The sequence below is a fragment of the Amphimedon queenslandica genome, unplaced genomic scaffold, assembly GCF_000090795.2.
Source record: "Amphimedon queenslandica unplaced genomic scaffold, v1.1 AMPQUscaffold_13068, whole genome shotgun sequence".
NCBI classification, from domain to species: domain Eukaryota; kingdom Metazoa; phylum Porifera; class Demospongiae; order Haplosclerida; family Niphatidae; genus Amphimedon; species Amphimedon queenslandica.
The window spans coordinates 2,239-22,070 of record NW_003546696.1 but is presented as its reverse complement, the minus strand read 5'-3'; the positions used below and the strand labels follow the sequence as shown (position 1 = coordinate 22,070).

Here is a 19,832-nt window from a genome sequence, read left to right as displayed (position 1 = left end):
GGTTAGCTCTAAATTGTGGTCAATGAATTCTGCAAAACACTTTGTCAAAAATCTTCACACTTTACACATTGATTACAATTGCAAGTATGTTGCGCTAGTTATTATACACACACTTTATATTAAAATGTTAGTTTATAATTGTCCACTCATTTTTAACTTATTTAGCAACCCAAACTGAGTATCATCTAAGTACCGACTAGCTGGTGGCCTACGACCCATAGTCTCAGCCATTGTACGGGTGAGCTCCCCAGAGTTCCCACAGCAAATACCCAAGTACTTCATACCAAGACTGGTGCAGGACTTTGTGAATGATTCTATTTCAGCCGGTGAGACACAGAATGGCTCCATGCCCCTTGGATAAACTGGATTATTTGCAGGACAGATAGAATCCGTCAGATCCATGAAGCCAGGTTCTTTAGAAGTTGTACGATATGCAATGGGTAGTGCTCCAATCTTTTCGGGAGGACAAACTTGAACGATATCGTTGACAAGCTCTAGTGTCATTTCAGGCCCACGGGTGCAGTTCACTCCAGTTATTGTTACTCCTCTATCTATCAGATCCTTGCATGCTTCTCCTATTGGGACACCATCGCGTGTTCTTACTACTCCATCCTCTCCTCTAGTAGTATAGACTGTAAGTGTTATTACAGCAGGTAGGTCAAAACTCTGTATTACTTCTAAAGCGATTTGTGCTTCTCCAAGGAAAGAGAATGTTTCCCCAATCATGTAGTCAACTCCTTCTTCTTTGCTCCAGCGAACTTGCTCCTCAAACATGGCTCTCACTCTCTCCTCTGTCTCCCCCTTTACGTAAATGTTTGTATTCGAAATCCCTCCGGCAAAAAGGAGGCTCTTCTCTTCTGCTACTTCACGTGCAATTTTCAAAGCGATTCGGTTAATTTTCTCAAGATCGTCCTCCCTCCCTATCTCTCTCATCTTCTCTCTGTGAGTGTAGTACTACATAACAAAAGAGAACAAAGAGATTAGAGGTATCACAACAAAAGTAACCACTAAAAAATAACTGAAATACAACAATGTTACTATCCATGAGGCTATGTTAGCATAGCACTAAAACAAAGCATGCAATCTGCTTGCTGTATATAATCAACATTAAATAGAAATTAATGTGATAAATTCTCAAGCATCTACCTGGAATGCTTCCATGACATCAGATCCAGCATGTGCCATCTCGTAATGGACGCTCTTCAGTACTGCAGGGTCATCTAATATGAATTCAGGGACCCACACCCCGTGTGTGATGTACCCTCGACGACTCAGAGCAAGGAGATATCCCTCAGCACAGAGAATGCTCTCTCCAGCATTCAGCCTTTCCTGTAGTCCTCGGCTCTTGTTTAAACTGTAGCTTCTACTTGTTAAAAGGCTTGTACTACCTGCACCTGATTTAAAAAAAAATAAAAAGAGAGGAGGAAAAGTAAATTTATAACTTTTTGTGAAGGTTCTGCTAGCTTTTAAGAATCCAGCTAATGAGTTATTGAAGAGTCTTGTAGAAGTCATGCTCCTTAAAATGCTTAATCTTTTGCAGTTAAATCTAAAAGAGAAGAGACAATCTGTGGCTCATAGGACAGCAAGAAAGTAAAGTGAACTTGCTTTAAATGCTTGAGCTACAGCAGGGTCAGATCAGGTTGCTTGCTTGAAGCCACTCCTCTAGCACATGCCCACTCTGCTTGGCAAGTCGGCATGCTCTTCACTCTTCAGGATCTGTTCAGCTAGAATATCTTAGAATAGAAGCCTCTTTGTAAAATGGTAATTTTTAATGCAAGATAATTTTGTTGTTTGTTATTTTTGTTGGGAGGAGATTATAATATGTATCTAAAGTCTGTATTTTAATACCTTGAATTAAAATAATTACTATACTACTGTATCTTTACTATTTTTTTAAGGATCTTACAAGTTTAGAAAAATTTTACACTTTCATTTACGACCTTCATTTCTCGTCTTGTGGTAAATTTCTGGCCTGCTGTGACAATTACGGATACATCACTCTCTTTAGGTCTGTATGCAGTGCAGCACAAATCCTAATTTATGATTATAATATTTTATTTTATTTTAGCGTCGCTAAAGCTCTAGAACCTTCAGCAGCAGGCGCAACGCAAAAACACATTAATAAATGGAGAGGTTAATTACATGTGTATTATTATTTATTATTATTATTATTAATTATTATTATTAGTTATTATTATTGTTATTATTATTATTATTATTAGGTGATAAATCGTCTCTGTATTGTCTGTCTTCAAGTACAGAGTATTTGTTTAGTGGTGGAACTGAAGGCGTTAGGTTTTGGCATTGGAACAATATAACTAAACCAAATGTAAGTTTAGTAGTACAAATAGCAGGGCAGGTTTGATTTTGACAAATTCATCTTTCTCCTCCTCTTCTTCTTTTTGTTTTCTGAACTCTCTCTCTCTCTTCCTCTCTTTATTGAATAGTCTTCTTCCACTGAGTTAGAAAAACCTTTTTGTCATGTGACGCTCCCTAGTTCACCGTCCGTTTTAAAAATTAATATTCTGTTTTATTTTTTATTTTTTATTAGTTTAAATGATTTTCATGATGTCAACGACCTTGTTTATGATGAAAAAGTAGTCCAAAAATAATTAGAAAAAGAAAGAGAGATCAAAATCTTAATTATATGCATATTGTATATTTAAAGTTTTTAATTATTTTATTGTTACTATTTTTAGAATAATAATTTATATGTTGCCTGTGGCTGGAATGTGTATTGCTTGGACTGTACTAAAGCACTCGTTAAAGTATGTTGTTCTATATTTAGTTTTCTATTTTTAGTAACATATGCTTATTAGGACATATACAGTGGGCATACCAAGTACATACATAGTGTGTGTCTCAGACCCGGTACAAACCAATTTGTCACTGGGTCTGAAGATGGTTCTGTTAAAATTTGGGGTAATTTGGATTACAATAGCTCCCTTAATGTTAATACTGTATTATTTCAGACCCTACGGCTTCTAAGGAAGCAGTTAATACTATTAAAAGAAAGGTATTTCATCATCATCATTATTATTATTATTATTATTATTATAAATAATAATAATTATTATTATTATTATTATGGAAACACCGACAAAAACAAAACAATTATTATTATTATTATAGGGTGGTAATAAAGATGCATGGATTAGTTCAGTAGCCATTGATAGTTCAGGAGAATGGATGGTACATAATACTTTACTAATACTCGATCATAATTACATTTCATTTAGGTGGTGGGTGGGTTGACTCCTCCCACCTTATACAAGATGGGATCTCTAAGTCGAATAGTTGAATTCGATGTACCAAAGAATGTCAGTACTACGGTTTTGAAATTTGCAGCTGGACAGGTATTGATAAGGATACTGGTGTATTTACATTGAATATTCTGCCATTAAGATACTGTATGCATGCATGTACATGTATATTGTACAACTTATAAATAAATAATTTTATAATTTTCTTGTTTTATTTTAAGATATTGAGTGCTGGCTCAGAGAGTGTGGTCCGCCATTGGAAGGTCAATGGTGAAGCTGTCAGAAGTGTACCAGTCAGCAGCACCATATCTCATGTTCTCTCAATCGCTCATAATACAGGAGGGTCTTCACAGCATGAGGTATTTTTCTGAAAAATTTTTTATTACATTTTCTGATGCATATTGATGTCCTTATGCTATGTAGCAAGTTTGAGCTGATTCCGACTTCAATTTTTCAAGTTATGGCCATTTTAATAAAACGCCAAAAATCTGAAAAATACCCAAGGCTATAGCCCATGGTTTTTTCCAAAAAATGGCTCCGAAATGACTCCCAATTTTTATTACATTTTCTGATACATATTGATGTCCTTATGCTGTGTAGAAAGTTTGAGCTGATTCCGACTTCAATTTTTCAAGTTACAGCCATTTTAAGAAAACGCCAAAAATCTGAAAAATACCTAAGGCTATAGCCCATGGTTTTTTCCAAAAAATGGCTCCAAAATCACCTCAAATTTTTATTACATTTTCTGATAGATATTGATGTACTTATACTGTGTAGAAAGTTTGAGCTGATTCCGACTTCAATTTTTCAAGTTACGGTCATTGAAATGCTCCCTCTTTCATGCACTGCACGTTTACATATCACAAAAATGCAATTAATAAAAAATATCCTCTCCTTAAGAAAATGCCACGTTGATGAAATTTTATTTTTTTAGGTGCTTGCAGTTAGTGGAGATTCACCAAACATTGACATTTTCACACATTTAGGATACAAAGCATTCACTCTTTCCTTATAGCAACTGAATTTATTATCAATTAATTCCTTATTAATTCTTTATCATTATTGATAATACTATTAATGCTAATATGCCTCTTCCAAGAACTGCAGCCATACTACTGCAGACACCAGTGGGGATTACTAGGAAATATGTCACACGTTAGCTACTTGAGGTGCAACTGTACTATGATGCTAAGATCAAGCACAAAGTGTGAAGTATTGTACTTCACAGCAACCCTGACCCTCTGATGATGCAAAACTTAGTCACATGTTCATCACATGCAATTCAGTTTCAGATTTGGTTGGAGACAAAGAAAGGCTTCCCTATTTTCTAGCATTTGCTTCAATACTAGCTCCTTGATTGTTAATCCCGTGCTGCAATAGCTAGCTCATATTCCTCATCAATGGCTAAATCCTGTTTGATATTTGTGACTGCATTATGTGCTCTGACTGCTGTCTCTTGCAGTAAAAACAAAAGTAAGATATTCTAAACTGAGTACAACTTTTATGTCTCATATGAAATTTTCATTTTCAAAATTTAATAAATGCTATTCTTGTTTGAGTAGGACAGGGGTATCAGTTGGTAATTCCTGATGGTGAAGTCACCTCCTCACCTTCAGACAGTTCTGTTAAAATAGGAGACAAGCTGACTATATTTTGTGCCTATCCTTCTTACATGCTACCATACATTCAAAAGCCTCGCATCTGTCATGATGACATTAAGAATGGTAAAAAGTTTGGAACCGTCTGCCTTGGGCTTAAGAGCACAACAAATTCCGGTGAACTAGTCAACTTTCTTTACCAGTACACTCCATCCCATCGTGGTGAACATGGCCTCAGATTCACTTGCTCCAATCTTGCTGGATCTGTGGAACTCAATCTACTATGTAAGTTTTAAAACCATTCCCTGCTTTATATTATTATGTCATTTTAGATGGACCGATTATCAGTGACATTAGAAATAACACCTCTAAAACTTTGCGCCTTGCTGATAGTGATAATATCCAACTATTTGCTGATGAAGGAGACTCTCTTTGGCTATCATTCAATGTAGAAGCTAATCCTCCCATGACATCCAATGATGTGCATATTATCAGTAGTGCTGCACCATATCCTAATGTCAATGTCACCGGTAGCAATGTTAAGCTAAACTTCTCTAATGTAAGGCGGACCAATGCTGGTATGTATGAGATTATAATGAAGAATACTGTTGGGAATAGCACCTTAACATTTCAACTTGTTGCATACTGTGAGTTAAATGATCCACTTTGCATCAATAAAGAAGAGGTTATATATATTAATATTTACTTTCCTTTTGTAGTTGGGCCAAGATTTCGCTATACTAATGGAACTTACTCACAGTTGGTCAATCAGAATATCACCCTGAGCTGTGCCTTGCAGGAGAAGACAAACCCTCCATCTACGATAACGTTTAGTACTACAGCTAATTACACCTCTAACGTTCACTGGCTCCCTACTCAAAATCTTATCAAGTTTCATACTTTGGTTATCCCCAACAGTGGGTACTACAACTGTACTGCTAGAAATGCTTATGGGAGTGTTACACAGTGGTACATACTGGATATTGGCTGTAAGTCTTGCAATAGTAATGTATGGTTGAATATGTCTTAGAGTATGGTTAAAATGTTTTGTTGTGGGAATTATTTCTGCACTTTTTCGAAAAACTGGCATTAAATTGTGAAACCTTGTTCAAGCTTAGCTTGTGAGCACCTCTGTGTGTAAAGTAAGTGTAAGAATAATAATAATTATAACACAAGAAAGGAAGTTCTCTAAGTTACTGACTGTACTGCTGGTTAAAAGCCCAAAAATGATTGTCTCTCTTTTAAATGCACAGGTCCTCCTAATGCAACAATCACGGCTGATATTGAATACAATGACAACTGCTTTCGTTTCCAATTTGCATACAACACTCCACACAACATTAATGTCTATGGTTACTTAGTAATAGCAGCTTAAGAATGTTAAATGCTATGTAGCTTTTAATTCTCAATATTTACCTCCACAGTATCATAAAGCTTTGGAAATAATTCTCAGGCTAGTCTATATCTTAGCTTTATTAGCTCTTGCTGCATGATAATCTATCTCTCCTTGACAGATCCTGTAAATGAAACGGTACTAGCAAACTTGAGCTACACTCCAGGAGTACTCGCAGCTAACTACACTTATCTTACTCCTCATGATGAAAGCATACCACACTACCGTGTATTCCTGTTTCAAACTTACCCTGGATTTACCTATTTTGCATCAATTGTTGCTGGGAGAATGCATCGTAATACAACATTACCTCCAGTTGAGAGCTTTAATGTGACATTAACGACTACAATGAAATACTTGTTTTTGGTAATGGCTATCAACAAGTACATGAAGCATGATGTTCAGTTAGTGACAATACGTTTTACTTTAAATGAAGAAAATGAGATAGTATAAAGACATGTGCAGAATCTTTCAAATGAAAGGATTAACTAGTGACTAACAAAATGATAATTACTGATAGATCTAGATTGTTATAATTTTTCTTTGAAATAATTGTCAGTGCTACAAATAATTCCCAGATTAAACTCTTTTATAATTAGTACTGCGTACTCCTTTCAAATTGTACTTTCCTTGACAGATCCTGTGAATGAAACAGTACAAGGAAACCTGAGCTACAGTCCAGGAATATTAATAGCTAACTACACTTACCTTACTCCTCATGATGAAAGCATACCATACTATCGTGTTTTCCTGGTACATGATTTTCAATCGTTTGTTGCTGTGAGAATGCATCATAATATATTGCCTCCAGTTGAAACCTTTAATGTGACATTAACGACTACAATAAAATACTTGTTTTTGGTAATGGCTATTAACAAGTACATGAAGCATGATGTTCAGGTAGTGACAATACGTTTTACTATTGATGAAGAAAACAACATAGTGTATAAAGACAATGCATAATCTTGCAAATGAAAGGATTAACTAGTGACTAACAAAATAATAATTACTGATTATTATGATTTTTCTTTGAAATAATTGCCACGCAGTGCTAAAAATAATTCCCAGATAAAATTTGTTTACAATTAGTATTGCTTTAAAATTGTACTTTCATTGACAGATCCTGTAAATGAAACAGTAATAGGAAACCTGAGCTACAGTACAGGAATATTTACAGTTAACTACACTTATCTCACTCCTCATGACGAAAGTATATATCGCTACATGGTTATACTACTAAAAGCTCACTTCGGAATTAACGTTTTTCAATCATTTGTTGCAGTGAGAGCACATTATAACACAGCATTACCTTCATTTGATAGCTTTAATGTGACACTAACGACTACAATGAAATATTACTTCATGGTAGCAGCCATCAACAAGTACATGAAATATGAAATCAACGTCATTCTATTCTGTTTCTCTATTAATGAGGAAAATGAGATATTATACAGGCATGGATTAGCTAATGAAGATTCTTGTAAAGGAAGAGATTGACTCAACTACTGACTAACAAATTAATAGCTCTAGTTCCTAATACATCGTTAGGATTTTTTTGGAAATAGATCTAATATTTAAAATTGTAATAAAAATTAATAATTCTCATGAAGGCAAAAGCACTAATATCTTATATTTATATTAAGACATGGTATAAAGGAAACAAGGAACATACATTATTGACTAGTAGAAATGGAACAAGATTTTCCTTGAGCTGAAATTTTTAAAGTGCCCCAAATAATTCCCATGCAATATTCTTCCTGTATATGTAGTTTACTCTTTTTCTTTGACAGATCCTGTTAATGACAAGATAGAGGGAAAGCTGCTAAGCTACACTCCAGGATCTTTGACAGCTCAATACACTTACATCACTTATGATAGGAACACTACTTACTACAGTGTCCTCATATCTAAACTTCATAAGTGGTATCATATTGACGTTTATATTAAATTTGCTGGATTGGTTCATTACAAGTCGCTGCCTCCAGTTGAAAGTTATGATGTGAACTTAACGACTGCAGTGAACTATAGGCTGGTAGTGTTGGGCTATAACAAGTATACAGAATATCCCACGTTTCTGGTTAAAATACCTTTCACTATTAACGATAAAAATGAGATACAGATATGACCTGCTGCTGGTCTTGCTGAAGTGCACACATTCACTTACAAATAATAAGGATTGATGAATTGTAATTAATAAGTTTTTCTTTGAATTAAAAAAATTAAATTTCAAAAAGTGCTAAAAATAATTCCCAGGTATTGCTTCTCATAATAATAATAATATTTAAAGTGTGTTTTTCATTGACAGATATTGAAAATGAAACAATAAAAGCAAATCTAACTTATAATCCAGGACAATTGACAGCTCAATATACTTATATGACTCATGATTCAAGCATGCTCTATTACTGTGTCCTAATTCTATCAAAACTCAACGGGTACTACTTGTTTGGTCAACAGCATTTCTTTGGGCTATACTCAACACTACGTCCAGTCCAGAGCTATTTTGTGAACTTAACAAGTACACTGGAATACATGCTACTAGTGAAGGGGCCTAATAAGTATATGGGGAGCCACTCAAAGCATTTAATTGAAATATGCTTCACTGTTACTGAGAATAATGAGATTGTGTACAGAAATGGTCTACCTCCCGTGGAATCCTGCCCTAATTAAAGATCACAAACTATTAATACAATAAAACAATGTACATGAAATATGACAATACTCTAGGACTCTAAATTGGTGGCATAAAAATAAATAAATATATAGACTCTTTCTATTCTTTACTTTATTGCAATGTTGGATTAAAAATATGATACATTAAATATTATTATTATTTCTTCTTTGTCCCTCTCCTTCTCCAGCTGTCAATTGATGCAGGACTAGTTTCTTGTAAATGCCATCAAATGAAAGGAGCTCATCGTGTGTCCCTTCCTCAACTATAAAACCTTCGTTGAGGACTAGGACCTGTGGGGTGGGCATTAAATAGAAATAAACAATGGAACGGAATCACAGTTCATTAAAAATGTACCGGTATATATACTTTTAGTGTGGGTATGTGCATCAATTCAATAGCTCATGCCAGTTACCACAAACACACATGCAAATGTACTAGAGAGTAATTCTCTCCCATTGTTGATGAATATACTATGTGTACTATAGTGCAGGGTATTACATTCTGGAGCAACTTTAAAAATTCGTAAAAAATCTAATTTTGATCAAAATCAGCTCAAACTTTCTACACAACATAAGTACATGTATATGCATCAGATAACATTATAAAAATGGCGAATTTTCACCTTTTCATTTTTGGCAAAATTTGGCCGAAATCCCTGTACTATAGTACAGGGACTTTGGCCCAATTTTTGAGTAACTTTAAAAATTTGTAAAAAATCCAATTTTAATTGGAATCAACTCAAACTTTCTACACAACATAAGTACATGTATATGTATTAAATAACATCATAAAAATGGAGAATTCTCACCTTTTCATTTTTGGCAAAATTTGGCCGAAATCCCTTTCGCCCAATTTTTGAGTAACTTTAAAAATTCATAAAAAATCTAACTTTGATCGGAATCGCCTCAAACTTTCTACACAACATAGATACATGTATATGCATCAGGAAAAAATATTAAAATAGAGAATTCTCTTCTTTTCAATTTTGGCCAGTGACCCTGTACTAGTACATGGTCTTCGTCCCGGTTTTTGAGCAACTCAAATTCAACCAAAATCAATTAAAAATTGATACAGAACATAAGGACATATTAAATATTCTCTGATACCTTTGATGCATTCCTCACAGTTGAGAGTCTATGAGCTATTACCAGCACAGTCCTGCCTATCATTGCACGATCAATGGCTTCCTGAACTAGAAACTCACTCTCAGCATCCAACGCACTCGTAGCCTAAAAAGAAGAGAAAGAGAGAGATGGCAATAAAAACAAGAAAACGATAACATTTATATATAAATTATTGATTGCTTACTTCGTCCAGTAGAAGTATCTTTGGATTTAGTAATAAAGCTCGGGCAATGGCTACACGCTGCTTCTGACCACCGGACAGTCTAACTCCTCTCTCACCAACTAGTGTCTTGTAATTCTCCTAAATAAATATAATACATTTATTCTCTCTCTCTCAGTCTCTCTCTCTTACCTCAAAGGACATTATGAAATCGTGTGCATTGGCCTGAAGAGCAGCTGCTTCAATCTGTTTAAAAGTCATGTGACATCAAAGACCAATTTCTATTACAATGTACCTCTTCTTGAGTTGCGTTTTCTTTCCCGAATGCAATATTGTCCTTTATTGTCGTGGCAAATAGTACAGGCTCTTGATTAACAATACCAATGTGTCTCCTATACCAGGAGGGATCAAGATCTTTAACATTAAGACCACCTTTAAAATAAAAATAGAGAGAAAATAAGAAAGTAAAAATATAAAAGTGTTTAATTTTAAACAAAATAAACCTAATTTTCTTACTTATTAGAATATTTCCATCAGTTAAATCATAAAAGTGCTCAATAAGATTAACAATTGTTGATTTACCACCACCTGATGGACCAACCAGTGCTACCATCTCCCCTGGCCTCACACTAAAATTAACACCCTAGGATTACATCATGAGAACATGGATAAAAATAAATACGTGTTACTAAAAATAAATTACCTTGAGTACGGGCTCATCTGGACGAGAGGGATATGTGAAATAGACATTTTTGAAGAGAATTTCTATTATAAAATATTTAAATTGTCATCATAAAATTAATACAATAAAAAAATTTAATGTACCTCCTTCAAAAGATGGTCTCACTAATGCTCCATCTTGAATCAAAGGAATTCTGTCCATCAGTTCAAATATTCTTATGCTTGCTCCAACAGCCTGTTAGTGGGTGGAGTCAATTAAAGTAGGTGTGGTCTGTTATTAAATACATACCTGCATGAATTCACCGTAAACGTTTGAAATGAAAGCAAAAGACATAGCCAGAGTTAGTGTATATAACATAAGAGCTGAGGGGGAGGGAGAGAGAGGAGGAGGAGAAAAGAGAGAGAATGAGAGAGGTAAATGATAAAAGTATTCATTTGTTGTCATACATGTACATATACCTGTTAATTCTCCTGATGATAGCTTCTGATGATACACTAGATATCCACCATACCACAATATCAAACACAAAGCATTCTACATCAAAAAAAATACAGTACAATACACTAGAGATCATATAACATGTACAAATTAAAGTAGAACCTCTTTATACAGAACACTATTGGGTATATACTAATTGCTTAATACAGTATAGTATACTAATACAGTGATAGGTGTCTTCACTTACATGTACATGTACATACATAAATGGTACATGTACTTTACTTTACTTACATAGATAAGTATAAATACAACTCCAGAGAATCCTCCAATAAGGAATGATATCACCTTCCCTAGACTATAGCTCCTCTCAATGTCCTCATTATAACTAGTCATTAGTTTCATCTCGTTAGTAAAAGCTCTCACAGTCCTAATGTTACTGATACTCTCTTCAGCTGTACTGCTAGCCAGAGCTAACTTATCCTGATACTTCTTCCTTAAATCTTTAAGCTTCCTACCTACACAGTACAAAAATAGAATGAATATAAAAGTACATATACATATAATTATGAGGTGCTCTATATTTACATGTACATATATAATTTAAAAGTTATTGTGATTCATACCATAATAAACAGCTGCTATTGAAATGAGAGGAAAGACTGAGAGTAGGACGGCAGTGAGACGTGCATTAATCCAAAACATGACACCGATTGATATGATCAGTTGGAGTGAGTAACGAGCTAATATTGAGACATTCTCAGTGACGGCACTTTGAATGACAGCAGTATCTGAGGCTAGTCTATTGGTAAGCTCACCAGTTCTGGGTAAAGAGAGAGAGAGGGAGAGGGAAAAGAGAGAAGCAATTAAGACAACCATAAAAGTTCTCTGATTGTGAGTTCACATATTTCATATAATTAATTGAATCACTTAAAAATTAATTTATTAATTGTTAGCAAAAACAGTCGTCAGTATTAAATCACAATGTACTGGTGACCCTTGGCATGTGGCATTCTCTTGTACAAGAGCAGAATTATTCATGGGTTGTTGTACCATCATGAATATAGTAGTACCAAAAGATATTCAAAGTAGCAAGGACACACACACACACACAAACACGCATGCTTGACCTTTACCAATTTAGATCATATATAGATCATCTGGATACAATGGAGCAGCTACACCTTAAATAAAAGCTCATTCTTCATTTTGTATCATTCTTAGAAAGTTAGGAACAACACTTCATGAAAAGACATAATGGCTCTCCTATTCGTTTGCCTTGTATTGCAGTTAGTTCTCCTCTGCCCTTCTACTAATGCTGCTGAGAATTATTCCTGCATCAGTGATTATGATGAATTAAGGAAGGCACTCCGTGACAATGACACAAACAACATTCAAACGTTATTGAATGTGTTTTATACTCCAAACAGACAGGATATTCAAGTTGCTGAAATCGTGTATTGCGTTAGTGAAAACAAGACATATTGCTCTACAGATGAAGTATTCCAGTTCAAATGGGCAGCCAGTGCTCTGTTGCTTATACAGGAGTATGAGCTTATCGATGCTTTGGTTTTTGACTTGTTTAAGTTCAACTATACAACAGCTTTGTTAATTATCAGTCCGCCATTTTGTGATGATGTCAATGAAAATGATAAACTGAGTAATCTTCAACTCTTAACAACATGGGTAAGTATGCAGTCATACTAGTACTGTGTTCACACTACTTCCCCAGCTGTATAGAACTGTACCTAATTAGATTAGTTTGGTTATAAAAGAACCATGCTGGTAGCAGTTCACACTGCACAACTTAACTACACCAAATTCACTTTAAAACTTAACTACACCATTTCAGAGCACCTATTTTGGTGCACCACTTTAGCCTGGTTTGGTTTGGTTACAGTGCAGTTCAGTTATGTTCACACTTACTATAAAACTACACTATACTTCCCCAAAACTCAGTTCCGGTACAGTTCTGAAGGGTAGTGTGAACAGGGTATAGGTCACACCTAGTAGTCACACAAAACTGGCTAGTTGCTATAAATAGTAGCATGTGCATGCACAAATGAATTATTTTATAGAGGGAAAAAATTGGTAGAGCATTTAAGAGATCTTATAATAAAACTAGCCTACTAATCATGTGTGATTAAATCTACTAGTAGTGTACATGTACATTGGTGATACCAGTATATAGGTGTGACAATGAATATTAATTTGTGACCTTTCATTTTAGATAAAACATCTTCCTCACTCAGGTGACAACAATGGATTACAGAATTATGCAGCATATTTCAACACTACAACAAACACCATTGATGTTCAAGTATACCATATAAAAGATCTACATTGGTCATTACTGTTACTGAAGTATGTTGCTATAGCTACTATCTTCATAACATTACTGCTTCGCATCATTTGGCCTAACAGCTTTGCAAATGAAATTGATATAAAATTAGACAAAATTAGCAAAACCTTTTCACTGAGTAGAATATCGAATTTCATTAATAGAATGACAGAGGATATTAATGATAGCAACCAAAGTAATCGCTCAAAAACAAGTAAAAAAAAAAGCTTTGAATATACATTATCATACTTTCTATTGCTGGTTGGTTTTATTATATGGGATTCGATTCAATACAACCAATATCAAAAATTAGATTTAACAAATTTAACAGATTGGTACCTCTTTTTTCCAATTCCTTATATTGCACCGATAGTTATTGGAGTCAGTTTTGTCATATCTATTTTTTGGAGTGGCATACTACTATGTTGTCACAGTCAAAATACCTCATCAAGTCCTGAACATTCAAGTCAAAGTCCTCGAGTTACCTCAAGTCATGACACTACCTCAACTTCTAACACTACCTTAACTTCTAACACTACCTTAACTTCTAACACTACCTCAAGTTCTGAGAGTACTCATGCTTTAGCAGAATTAGCAGGTTTGCCACCTAATAATACCAATGACTCACCTACCCATAATATTTGCACTTGTCGTATTCGTGACTTAATACACTTTCCTATATTAACTGGTTTGGGTGTTTTCTTTGTATTTCATGGCATATGGATGCTACTAATGCTTAGTACCTACGCAACAATTGTCATAGTAAGAAGCTTATTCATATTGCCACTCTTTTGCTTCGCAATGGCATTACTTCCAAGATTGATCAAAGCGTTTTGTAATTTTTTATTGATTCACACTACAAAAAGGAGTGGTATAAGAAACTAAAGGGCTGCATTAAGGAATGTTTCAAATGCAAGAGATATGATGAATGCCACAGTAAGTGTAAGAAATGTAAAAAATGCAAGACATGTAAAAATTGCAATAATAAAACTGAAAACAACCCTAACCCACCAAATAATCATTACAACTGTAAAAAATGCATCAAATGTGATACATGCAAGGAGCGTAAACATTACAAGGATTGTGAACATTGCAAGGATCTTGAACAAAATGATCAATCCAAGATGTGTAAAGAATGTAAAATGAGTACATGTGATCATTGTCAAAGGTGTATACATTGCAAGGAGTGTACACTTTGTGAAGATTGTAAAAATTGTAAAGAATGCAAACAATGCTGTTCATGCAATCTCAGTAACTATTTTAAGCTATGCATAGATTGCATGAATGAGAGAAAAGAACGTAATGCTAAGAACGTAACAGCTATATATGGTTTCATCATCATTGTGGTAAATGCAGTACCTCTGCTTTTAGTGCTTCACTATGGATCCAACTATATACTTGTTGTCACTGACCTCAATGATAATCTACTGACACTTTTAATAGCACTAGCAGTTCTGGTGGGATTTCCATATTACTTGATCTTACTATGGGGTAGTGGTAATGGCAAAAATGATGGCAAAGCAAATTAGCGGCTTGTCCTTGAGAGAGAAAATGCTCAACTGATCAGAAACCAAGGACAACCAACAAGTAGAACTGAAGAGAATATTTAGTGGTAGATTGAAAGTTTACTACAAATTTTTTGTGCTTATTTTTTTAGCTGCTATTACTATAGGATACGTAACTTCTTGTGCTGTCTTTTATTATTATGGCTACCCTTAATATTAATGCTATTCTTTAATTAATTTTTTAAAACTGATTTATCTTTAAGCTTCGCTATTCTTTGAATAAATAAGATTTTTTTGAAATGAGCATGAAAATTGGGTGGACACACACATGGACACACAACAAAAAATGTTGTTATAAAGATCAATGGCATGCATATAATGAGGGTATATCAAGATCAGATGAACACATTACTACACACAAAACTACATATAAAATTTCACTGCAACAAGTGCAGTATCCGTTTGTAACACAAAGTCCCATTTCTTGTCTCATAATAGCAGCAAATAACTACAAAATGCAAATACATGTATAAAGGGGCAGATCTAGGATTGGATTCTTGGGTGGGCCTGGGCAATGATGACGTAGGTGTGGTAATTAGTGGGTGTATTCAACCAAGCCTGCATTCAAAGTCAAAATTTTGAAGATTAAGCCTGTTAAAATGAGCTCCTTTGCGGTTTACAAATTGTTTGCATAGTCGTGCTTCACAGTCATGCACATTAACAAGTTAATTTTAAATTACTGCACAAATTTTTTGGGCAGGCCTGGTGCACCCTGGCCCACCCCTAGACCCGCCCCTGCATGTATACTAATCACTGATCAAATGACAATGGATTGACTCAGTGTCGTCCTTCACCAAAACTGGCCACAAAAAGTCTCAAAATAAAAGAAAAAATATTAAAGGTTGTGAGTTAGGTCCAGCATAAGCCAGCCTTCAGAGTGTTTCTAATTTTACTTTAGTTTAAGCTGCACCCAATTTTGGAAGAGCAATTTTATGTACACATCTCATTGACAACAAAGGAAATTATTCATGAGTTGCAGCATTGCTGTATATTATGTCAATGACATGAATATTGTAGGGCATACATGTAATCAACACAAATCAGGCCGTATCTATGACGATTATCTATGCTATCATATATACCACTGCAGCAGCTCACCCTAAACAAAACCTGATTGTCCATTTTGGCATCATAGGAATAGCAAAAGGATGTAATGGGTTTTCTATTCGTTTGCATTGTACTGCAGTTACTCTTCCCCTGTCCTTCTACTTATGCTGCTGAGAATGATTCCTGTACCTATGAAGGTTTAAAGAGGGCACCATAATAAACAGCATAATAATAAAACAGGACCATAATAAACAGCTGCTATTGAAATGAGAGGGAAGACTGAGAGTAGGACGGCAGTGAGACGTGCATTAATCCAAAACATGACACCAATTGATATGATCAGTTGTAGCGTGTAACGAGCTAATATTGAGACATTCTCAGTGACAGCACTTTGAATGACAGCAGTGTCTGAGGCTAGTCTATTGGTAAGCTCACCAGTTCTGGGTAAACAAAAAAAAGAAAAAACAAACTGGTGGTTGTGATTTACATATTTATAATTTTAGTATTTCTATGCATCAAAAAGTCCAATCCCTTAATCCAATTGTTTAATTATACAAACTAGCAGTATAAACCAGCACAAAAACAAGCATAATCCAAATAAACAAACACTATTACAAATTCCTGTACTGCTAGACCATAGTTGTTATGTGCCTCATTGACAACAAAGGAAATTATTCACGAGTTGCAGCATTACTTTAAATTAATTCGTTATTATGAATATGACGGGGCTTAAGTCACACCATATGAGACTCAGAGGAACATGGAAAACACATGCATGTTCAAATCAGACCATAGCAATGAATAACCTAAATCTATGCTAGCGTATATATACCACTGCATCAGACCACCTTTCACAAAACCCAACTCTCCAGTTCAGCATCATAGCAATAGGAAAAAGGACGCAATGAATCTCCTCTTCATTTGCATTGCAGTGCAGCTACTCTTCCTCTGTCCTTCTATAAATGCTGCTGAGAATGGTTCTGAACCCTGTATCAGAAATTATGAAGAGCTAAGAAGGGCCCTTCGTGACAATGAAACAAACAACATAGCCACATTATTCAATGCCTTCCACCCTCCAAATAGCCAGGAGGTCCAAGTTGCCGGAATCATGTATTGCATTGGTGACAACAAGACATTTTGTTCTGACAAACAAGTTGATGAAGAGTTAGAGCATATGCATATGAACTATACATTCAGATGGGCAGCCAATGCTTTGTTGCTTGTACAGGAGTATGAGCTGATCAATGCTTTGGTTTTCAACTTGTTTCAGTTCAATTATGTAAACATTCCATTAATCATTAATCCACCATTCTGTGATGATGTCAGTGAAAAAGATAAAATAGATAATCTTCGATTCTTAACAACATGGGTGAGCTGTGAGTACTAAATTAAAGGGCAACTGAATAATTTTTGGGGTTTTGTAAATAAATAACAGCTTTAATGTGCTTATATTCCCAAAAAGTGAATGATATGCATATGATACATGTCATGTATTGCTGTACTAAAATGGCTTCTGTTATGATTGTGTTAGTAAAATATAGCCCATGCCATATAGTGGGAATATTGGCAGCTCTTAAAGTGTATTGGCAGTTTTTAAATTGGTAAATTTGCAGCCAGGTGTCATTGAGCATGCTCAAAATGAAGCAAAACAGTGTCGATTTAATGATTAATGGTTAATCTGCCAATTTCCAAAATAAAGCTGCAATCTTTTCCTGCTATACAGTATGTGATACTTGGACCTCTCGTTAATAGCTAAAGCATCAAAAAGAATTATGCATAATGTTAGTTTAAATATGAAATATTACCACAACAGTGGACGAAAATAAATGAAATTTTGGTACACCAATTATTTTTAACAGGAAAATTTCCCAACCTATGATATAAAAATCTATCATATAAATATGCTATATGATATGAACTATTAATTTGGCTTTCAGTACTAATATAAAATCACAAAATTAAACCACGAATTGAAAAGATGAATTATTACATAATGATGTATGATAATGTAAATTTCCAATATTTTCATTTTTAGTTGAAGTATCACGCTCATTACTCACATGGCACTAGTGACAATGACTTGTTACAAGGTTATGCAGTACATCTGAATGATGAAGAGAGCACCTTTGATATAACAGTGTATGGTAAAATAGAAAAATTACATTGTGCAATACTAGCACTGCAATATACTGCTGTAGCTATTACCTTCATAACACTACTCCTTCGAATTGTCTCGATAAGCTTTGCATATGAAATTAACAAGAAATTTGACGAAGCTAGTAAATCCTTATCCTTTAAAGGAATATCGAACTTTATTCAAGGAATTAGAAATGATGTCATTCCTTCAACAAACACTTTTGAACATACCATACCATACTTTCTTTCTTTGGTCCTTTTCATTGTATGGGATTCAATACAATGCAATAATGCTGAAAAAATATATAGTAGAAATGAATGGTTTTTTTTCTATCCAACTCCTTGTATTGCACCAATAACTATTGGAGTCAGTTTTGGTTTATCTATTTTACTTTTTATTTGGTATTGCACAGGATTAGGAAACATCATCAAACGTTATAACAAATGTACATCTTCAAATATAGAAGAAAATTGCTTTTGTTGGAAACATTTTGGTCGGTTGCATGACATTGTGCACTTTCCTATATTAACTGGTTTGAGTGTTTTCTTTGTATTTCATGGCTCATGGATGCTGCTAATGTTTGCTGCATATCCAAACCTTGTCATAATAAGAAGTTTGTTTTTATTGCCGCTCTTCTTTTTCATAATCACATTACTACCAAGATCAATTAAAGGGTTATGTAATTTGTACTACCAATTTATGATTTGCGAGGAATGCAAAAAAAGCAAAACATGTAGAAATTGTGAAGATGCTGGCACTCTGACCACACTCAGTGACACCATTACCACACTCAGTGACACCATTACCACACTCAGTGGTGCCATTACCATACTCAGTAACAATGCTGTCCTAACGACACTCAGTGGCACCATTACCACACTCAGTGGCAACATTACCACACTCAAAACCACACTCAAAAAAACACTTAGTGCATCCAATGGCCTCAGTGAAAGTGTTGACACCCTGACCACACTCAATACTGACATTACAAAATTCAATGGCAAGATTACGAGACTCAATGGCAACATTACCACACTCAATACTGCCATCACCACACTCAAAACCACACTCAGTGGCCCCAGTGGCGGTGCTGATGTCCTGACCAAACTCAGTAACAATATTACCAGACTCAGTGACGACATTACCACACTCAATAAAACAATCAGTGGTGCTGACGCCTTGACCACACTCAATACTGCCATTACTACACTCAGTAGCAACATTACCGCATTCAATACCACATTCAGTGGCCCTAGAGGCAGTGCTGGTGCCCTGACCACACTCAGTGACACCATTACCAAACTCAGTGGCCACAGTGGTAGTGCTGGCACCCTGACTACACTCAATAATGCCATTACCACACTTAGGGACAACATTACCAGAATCAATACCATAATCAATCCTGCTGGT

General features: G+C 35.0%; 5 protein-coding genes across 10 annotated transcripts in view; 3 read left to right on the top strand and 2 right to left on the bottom strand.

Annotated features, from left to right (window-relative positions):
* Nucleotides 1-27: 27 nt before the first annotated feature.
* Nucleotides 28-1,671, bottom strand: LOC100640174 (betaine--homocysteine S-methyltransferase 1-like). 2 transcript variants are annotated; one of them, XM_003389453.2, is made up of 4 exons: nt 1,606-1,671; nt 1,443-1,546; nt 1,147-1,394; nt 28-954 (listed from the first exon to the last, which is right to left on the bottom strand). In XM_003389453.2, the coding sequence occupies exons 2-4, from the start codon at nt 1,510-1,512 to the stop codon at nt 133-135; spliced, it is 1,140 nt and encodes a 379-aa protein (XP_003389501.1). In that variant the 5' UTR covers nt 1,513-1,546; nt 1,606-1,671; the 3' UTR covers nt 28-132. The 2 variants fall into 2 exon arrangements, with proteins under 2 accessions (XP_003389501.1, XP_019857034.1); XM_020001475.1 differs by having other exon boundaries at nt 1,443-1,565; nt 1,606-1,647.
* Nucleotides 1,663-4,333, top strand: LOC105314194 (THO complex subunit 6 homolog). Its single transcript, XM_020001476.1, has 13 exons — nt 1,663-1,761; nt 1,899-2,008; nt 2,069-2,133; nt 2,223-2,329; nt 2,448-2,503; nt 2,552-2,597; nt 2,700-2,768; nt 2,820-2,922; nt 2,973-3,016; nt 3,133-3,192; nt 3,240-3,356; nt 3,485-3,622; nt 4,198-4,333. The coding sequence occupies exons 1-13, from the start codon at nt 1,759-1,761 to the stop codon at nt 4,276-4,278; spliced, it is 999 nt and encodes a 332-aa protein (XP_019857035.1). The 5' UTR covers nt 1,663-1,758; the 3' UTR covers nt 4,279-4,333.
* Nucleotides 4,334-4,541: 208 nt separating this feature from the next.
* On the top strand, nt 4,542-8,507 carry LOC109585406 (uncharacterized). 4 transcript variants are annotated; one of them, XM_020001480.1, is made up of 5 exons: nt 4,542-4,736; nt 4,826-5,146; nt 5,194-5,508; nt 5,581-5,850; nt 8,045-8,507. In XM_020001480.1, exons 1-5 carry the CDS (start codon nt 4,664-4,666, stop codon nt 8,377-8,379), a joined length of 1,314 nt encoding a protein of 437 aa, XP_019857039.1. In that variant the 5' UTR covers nt 4,542-4,663; the 3' UTR covers nt 8,380-8,507. The 4 variants fall into 4 exon arrangements, with proteins under 4 accessions (XP_019857039.1, XP_019857038.1, XP_019857041.1 ...); XM_020001479.1 differs by lacking the exon at nt 8,045-8,507 and adding an exon at nt 7,375-7,884; XM_020001482.1 differs by lacking the exon at nt 8,045-8,507 and adding an exon at nt 6,892-7,339.
* Nucleotides 8,508-8,976: 469 nt separating this feature from the next.
* Nucleotides 8,977-19,832, bottom strand: part of LOC100640048 (ABC transporter B family member 25-like) — a 12,883-nt gene continuing 2,027 nt past the window's right edge. The window contains exons 7-18 of one of the 2 annotated variants that reach the window (XM_011408210.2): nt 16,529-16,725; nt 11,627-11,850; nt 11,353-11,428; nt 11,183-11,256; nt 11,038-11,128; nt 10,916-10,977; nt 10,729-10,855; nt 10,508-10,644; nt 10,405-10,458; nt 10,237-10,353; nt 10,035-10,157; nt 8,977-9,218 (exon numbers count right to left, since the gene is read on the bottom strand). In XM_011408210.2, the coding sequence (XP_011406512.2) occupies nt 9,072-9,218; nt 10,035-10,157; nt 10,237-10,353; nt 10,405-10,458; nt 10,508-10,644; nt 10,729-10,855; nt 10,916-10,977; nt 11,038-11,128; nt 11,183-11,256; nt 11,353-11,428; nt 11,627-11,850; nt 16,529-16,725 (1,429 nt within the window). In that variant the 3' untranslated portion in view covers nt 8,977-9,071. Of the gene's footprint in view, nt 9,219-10,034; nt 10,158-10,236; nt 10,354-10,404; nt 10,459-10,507; nt 10,645-10,728; nt 10,856-10,915; nt 10,978-11,037; nt 11,129-11,182; nt 11,257-11,352; nt 11,429-11,626; nt 11,851-11,958; nt 12,156-16,528; nt 16,726-19,832 lie in introns of both variants that reach the window. The other variant, XM_020001477.1, reaches the window with a different exon arrangement.
* On the top strand, nt 12,445-15,492 carry LOC109585405 (uncharacterized). Its single transcript, XM_020001478.1, has 2 exons — nt 12,445-13,018; nt 13,563-15,492. Exons 1-2 carry the CDS (start codon nt 12,590-12,592, stop codon nt 14,556-14,558), a joined length of 1,425 nt encoding a protein of 474 aa, XP_019857037.1. The 5' UTR covers nt 12,445-12,589; the 3' UTR covers nt 14,559-15,492.